Raw genomic sequence first — 6,438 nt, forward strand, 5'->3', positions numbered from 1 at the left:
TTAAATGTCATCATTGCAATTATTAGTATATATATTATATTATAAGTCTGCTGATTTTCTAATCAAATTAAGTTTTTCACCATGATTGTTTTATACTGTATTTTTCAAAATTGAGCTTTTTCTATGTGTTTTGGCCTTAAGCACACATGCAATTTACATTTTAGGTTACTGAAAATGAACCTTTTTGAAAATCCCAGCCAGGGAGAAGATTTGCAGAAACTCTGTTTGCAGTGTTGACCGCTTTTGGATTTTTGGCTTGTGATGTCATAGTGAGAGTGTGGATTTCCTTTGTTTCCATAAGGAAACATTTTGTACAATAGTGAATGTGGCACAACTGAGCTTAACAGTTTTATTTTGCTAAATTTATATTTGCTGTGATATTTAGGAATAACTCCACATTGATGTCAGTCCGCTCATTTGATTCTCCCTTCATCTGTGCACCTTTGCTGGCAGCCTACTGGAAAAAAGTTTTTTTTCAGTCTTCTGATTGGCCAACATGGCTTTAGGCTTAGGGTTATATCACCGCCTGTAGGTTTGGCACGCCTTTGACAGCGCTTCCGTTGAGTTTTCATGTGATTTCTTTTAAACAAAGCAGGAAAAAAACTGTTCATAAAAATACCCGTGTATGTGTGGACGAGGCCCAAGTTCTCCTCGAGGTTTCTGCCTTTGTCTCAGTGGCCAAGTCATGGTAGGAATTGCTGGGTCCTTTTTAAATAATGTCCTGATCTGTATTAAAAGTGCAAAAAGAAAACTTCTGTAATGAATTGGTGCTATATGAATAAGACTGAACTGAATAAATTGTACAAAATTCACACGGAGCAGCTGATGGAATTAAGATAAATAATGATTCACTGTATTTGAAAGTAATTTCTTTTTCTTTCCTTAATTTGCTGGATCAGTTCATGCTCGTCAGAGATACCTTCACCACAGCATTTGTGAAGAACCTGATTGTGGTTCTGATCTGGCTCATCCTCAGTTACATCAATGGCACCTTGGTTGTAACCTTTTTTAGACACCAGGTACACACACACACACACACACACACACACACACACACACACACACACACGTGACACCTTAGTTCTGAAACAATAAGTCAATTAATTGATACGTGAATCAACAGAAAAATAACCAACAATTTTGACAATCAATTAATTATTTCATCCATCCATCGTCAACCGCTTATCCTGTGTACAGGGTCACGGGAATTAATTATTTCAGTCATTTATAAAGCTCAAACGTTCGCTCGTTCCAGCGTCTCAAATATTTGTTGCCGCTTCTCTTTATTTTATGGACAAAGCAAACTGAAGATGTCACCATGGGCTCTGTGAAAATGTGTGAAATCTTTCACTATTTTCTGACACTTTAAAAAATAAGAAAACAAAATAGTAATAATAAATAATAAATAAATTTTAATAAAATTAGTTGCAGCCAGGTGGCCCAGCAGATACACCTGCAGTCACCCAGCTTATTCACACTACACTAAAACAGCAGTACAGCAGGACCAACACACACAATACTTTATTACATACAGGTGCTGGTCATATAATTAGATTTACAGATCAGTAAATCCATTCAAAAAGTGAAACTTGTATAATTTATACTTTCATTCCACACAAACTGATATATTTCAAGTGCTCATTCCTTTTAATTTTGATGATTATAACTGACAACTAATGAAAACCCCAAAATCAGTATCTCAGAAAATTAGAATATTGTGAAAAGGTTCAATATTCACCTGGTGCCACACTCTAATCAGCTAATTAACTCAAAACACCTGTAAAGGCCTTTGTAGGCAACACAATCATGGGGAAGACTGCTGACTTGACAGCTGTTCAAAAGACGACCTTTGACACTTTGCACAAGGAGGACAAGACTCAAAAGGTCATTGCTAAAGAGGCTGGCTGTTCACAGAGCTCTGTGTCCAAGCACATTAATAGAGAGGCGAAGGGAAGGAAAAGATGTGGTAGAAAAAAGTGTACAAGCAATAGGGATAACCGCACCCTGGAGAGGATTGTGAAACAAAACCCATTCAAAAATGTGGGGGAGATTCACAAAGAGTGGACTGCAGCTGGAGTCAGTGCTTCAAGAACCACCACGCGCAGACGTATGCAAGACATGGGTTTCAGCTGTCGCATTCCTTGTGTCAAGCCACTCCTGAACAAGACACAGCGTCAGAAGCGTCTCGCCTGGGCTAAAGACAAAAAGGACTGGACTGCTGCTGAGTGGTCCAAAGTTATGTTCTCTGATGAAAGTAAATTTTGCATTTCCTTAGGAAATCAAGGTCCCAGAGTCTGGAGGAAGAGAGGAGAGGCACAGAATCCACGTTGCTTGAAGTCCAGTGTAAAGTTTTCACAGTCAGTGATGGTTTGGGGCGCCATGTCATCTGCTGGTGTTGGTCCACTGTGTTTTCTGAGGTCCAAGGTCAACGCAACCGTCTACCAGGAAGTTTTAGAGCACTTCATGCTTCCTGCTGCTGACCAACTTTATGGAGATGCAGATTTTATGTTCCAACAGGACTTGGCACCTGCACACAGTGCCAAAGCTACCAGTACCTGGTTTAAGGACCACGGTATCCCTGTTCTTAATTGGCCAGCAAACTCGCCTGCCCTTAACCCTATAGAAAATCTATGGGGTATTGTGAAGAGGAAGATGCGATACGCCAGACCCAACAATGCAGAAGAGCTGAAGGCCACTATCAGAGCAACCTGGGCTCTCATAACACCTGAGCAGTGCCACAGACTGATGGACTCCATGCCACGCCGCACTGCTGCAGTAATTCAGGCAAAAGAGCCCCAACTAAGTATTGAGTGCTGTACATGCTCATACTTTTCATGCTCATACTTTTCAGTTGGCCAACATTTCTAAAATTCCTTTTTTTTGTATTGGTCTTAAGTAATATTCTAATTTTCAGAGATACTGAATTTGGGATTTTCATTAGTTGTCAGTTTTAATCATCACAATTAAATGAAATAAACATTTAAAATATATCAGTCTGTGTGTAATAAATTAATATAATATCCAAGTTTCACTTCACAAAAATGGAATTACTGAAATAAATCAACTTTTTGATGATATTCTAATTATATGACCAGCACCTGTACATTTAGATCATACAGACTGAAATATGGAAATTTGTAATGTTATGTTTACTACTTCAAGAGGAGTTTATTTACTGCACTTCTGCAGTAAATAAACTCCTCTTGACTATAGCCTATATGCATTTGGAGAGAAAATGCCAAAGAGCTAAAGATCAGGCAAAAAGCTGACAATCAAGAATTAATGAGCTGAATAGATAAGTTACTCATGTAAACAATTTTTCTCTCTATTCCTCTATCCACATGTGATCTGTCTATAGTGCTTATAAGATTAGTCAATTAATCAATTACTCTATTGACAAAAATGAAAATTAACTGATTATGTAATCAATTATGACATTTTTCAAGCAAAAGGCTTCTCAAGTGTGATATACATTACACATATACAGTAATCTGAACATATTTGGCAGATTAACTGTTAAGGAAAATAATAATTTGTTGCAACCCAGTTGTTAATCACACTTCAGATTCTTCTTCGCCTTCTTTCCTTTTCCTCAGGACTCACAAAACAACAACAATCAGCTGACTCAGCTCTTTTTACCTCACCCCCTCTGCTTCCGTCTTAAACCAATAACTGTTGCCGTATCCTCTGACTAACTGCATCACTACATTTTCACTCCTTTGTCTTCCTCCAGGTTTTTTATGAAGACCCACGTTACATCCTCTTCATCCACATGGTGATCAATGATGCCGTCCAGCTGACCGTCACAGTCACACTTTTTGTCTTGAGCTACATCTTCTACAAGATTAACGTCTCTTTCTGCTGCTTCTTTCTCCTGGTGGCCGTCTTCACCACCAGAAACACCCCGGTCAACTTAGCTAGCATGGCCATAGAGCGCTATATTGCCATTTGCAAACCTTTACGCCACCCCCAGATCTGCACAGTGAGAAGGACTCACATTGTCATCGGGTTGATTTGGTTTATATGTGCGGCTCCAGATATTACAGATCTATTTGTGACTCTAGCAACAGAGCCCCTGAGCTTCTTTCAGGACTCTGTGCTATGTATACGCCAGATGGTGTTCAAAGACCCGATCCTGGCATACAAAAGACAAGCCTTTGATATAATCTACTTCACCTTTGTGTTCCTGACTCTGGTCTTCACCTATTTGAGGATCCTGTTTGTAGCTAAGGCCCTCTCCACAGATAAGATGTCAGCCCAGAGAGCCAGGAACACCATCCTGCTCCACGGGGCCCAGCTGGCCATGTGCATGCTCTCCTACATCTCCCCCAGCATGGAGGTTGTTTTTCTTTTAATCTTCCCGGGCCAAATCGTAGAAATTAGATTTGCAAACTACCTGATCGTCTACATCCTGCCCCGGTTCCTGAGTCCAATAATTTATGGTGTCAGAGACAAAGAGTTCAGGAAGCACCTCAAGATGCACCTTCTGAGAAACAGGTGCAGGGTCAAAGTGCAGACAGTGCCCCCCATGGACAAAGACAACATGTAACACATTATATAGGAAGAGGGTTTGAATAAAGGTGTCCACTCTTTGATAAAGAAAGCCTTTTGATTCTTAATGTTATTGTAAAGAATATAATAATTATTACAGTCACAATATAATAACAATAATGGCCGCCTGGAAAGTGGCAGTAAAAAAGATCTTCAGTGTTACAATAAGCAACACAGAAAATAGATCTGTCCTCTCAGTCTACACAGAGGAGACAGAGAAAATCTTCTGACTTCTTCTGAGTCTGTAAATGACAGAAATTAAACAATAAGATTGGCTGTAGTCCCTTGAACAAATTATTCAGGAATGGAGCCACTTTGAGCTGGCGGTTTGGTGACAGCTTTAACATCGGAAGGGATGAAAACAGATGGCTGATAGACAATCTAACAGAGCTGCACGATGGGAGAAAATCTTACCATAAGTATTCTGACAAATATTGTGATTAGCATTCATTTTCATTATTCAATTTTAATAATATTTCCATTAATCCTGCAGAACTACTTTTTTTGTAATTCTTTGTTTCTTATCAGCCAACATATGCAGCAATACCCATATATCTGCAAAAAGCTAATATCTGCAAATATATTTAGCTCTAGTTGTGATACTTTGCTGTGCAGTACTAATTGTCATTACAATGCCAGGCGGCAGTACAATGTCATACACAGTGGGTCTCGAAGTTTTATCTTTTCCCGGTGGAAGTTCAACAGCCAGACACAAATCTGACAAGCGGACGTGTCCTGAGTGGAAAGGCTTCGATTACAACAGTCGCATATGGCTGTTGAACAGACAACCTACTATTGTGTTCAGAAGGTTTTCACTCCAAGCCTGATTAATGAAACATAATAAAACATAGTTTTATCTTTTAATAAAATCTTATCGTTCTTGTTCACTGAACTGCACTGGTGGACTATAAGTGCAAAATATAGGTTTAATCACTGAGGACAATCTTTTTGGTATTTACAATGTCAGCAAGGTGACTGTGAATGTCATGTGTTATTAAAACCAACTAGAGCCGTACTATATCTTAAAAGCCTTGTTTTGAAGCAAAGCTATTTGTCTGATCTTTAGGTTGCTCTGTGCTCTTAACAATGTCTTACTTTAATGTAATTTTTTAAAATTTGTTCTTTATCATATTTTACTTTTTTTAGATTCTGTAGTGTGGTGACAGCTCCATTCTCCCAGTGATTTAATTAGTTGGTACGTGGGCTTAGAGTTAGTGGCCATGGTGATTTCCTGTGGTTAAAAGTGAGCCAGCGTCATGGGTCAAGCCAGTTATCTGGTTAAGCCACCAGTCTTGCTTTGTGACACGGGCCCCAGAGAGATTTAACAAATTTGCGTTTCTACTGACTTTGGGACTGTACATGTAGTATCAGCACGTGCATACAGATACATGAAATGCTTCAGAGAAAACTCACTCACTCACTTGCATCATCCAGCAGTACGTTCTCTGGTTTCAGGTCTCTGTAGATGATTCTGTGCTGGTGAAGGTGCTCCAGCCCACAGATGATGTGAGCTGTGTAGAAACGTGCTCTCTGCTCATCAAAACCAGGATTTTTTTCATACATATGAAACCTGAGAAACATACAGTTAAGGATGTTATAGTATTTTCAGAGGCCTCTCTGAAAAGTAGAAGAGAGAAGAGAAACTACTTGAGCTACTCTCTGACATGCAGCATGATGCACCTGAGGGTCTAGGCTGTATATTAGCTGTGAGGTTTATCTACCTTAGGCTGATTAGAAGAGATGAGGAGTGTAACACTGTTGTTAAATACAGAAACCTGTATGTAGCATGTGCTTTAAAGGAACAGTGTTGAGGTCAGTCTTTGGATATCAGTGTGTGTGTGTAAAGCTGGTTTTGGTGTTTATATAGAGCACCTGAGGTCTCCACCA

The 6,438-nt window shown here is 39.3% G+C and overlaps 1 protein-coding gene across 1 annotated transcript; it reads left to right on the plus strand.

Annotated features, from left to right (window-relative positions):
- The first annotated feature begins 902 nt into the window (after nt 1–902).
- On the plus strand, nt 903–4,549 carry LOC123956975 (odorant receptor 131-2-like). Its single transcript, XM_046029552.1, has 2 exons — nt 903–1,019; nt 3,734–4,549. Exons 1-2 carry the CDS (start codon nt 903–905, stop codon nt 4,547–4,549), a joined length of 933 nt encoding a protein of 310 aa, XP_045885508.1.
- Nucleotides 4,550–6,438: the final 1,889 nt, after the last annotated feature.

This window comes from Micropterus dolomieu, linkage group LG18 (assembly GCF_021292245.1).
Source record: "Micropterus dolomieu isolate WLL.071019.BEF.003 ecotype Adirondacks linkage group LG18, ASM2129224v1, whole genome shotgun sequence".
NCBI lineage: Eukaryota > Metazoa > Chordata > Actinopteri > Centrarchiformes > Centrarchidae > Micropterus > Micropterus dolomieu.

Bases quoted from the DNA above. Each gene is read 5' to 3' on its own strand.
- LOC123956975 (XM_046029552.1), top strand. From the start codon at position 903: ATGCTCGTCAGAGATACCTTCACCACAGCATTTGTGAAGAACCTGATT. The intron at 1,020-3,733 runs GTACACACACAC...GTCTTCCTCCAG, and splicing joins TAACCTTTTTTAGACACCAG to GTTTTTTATGAAGACCCACG.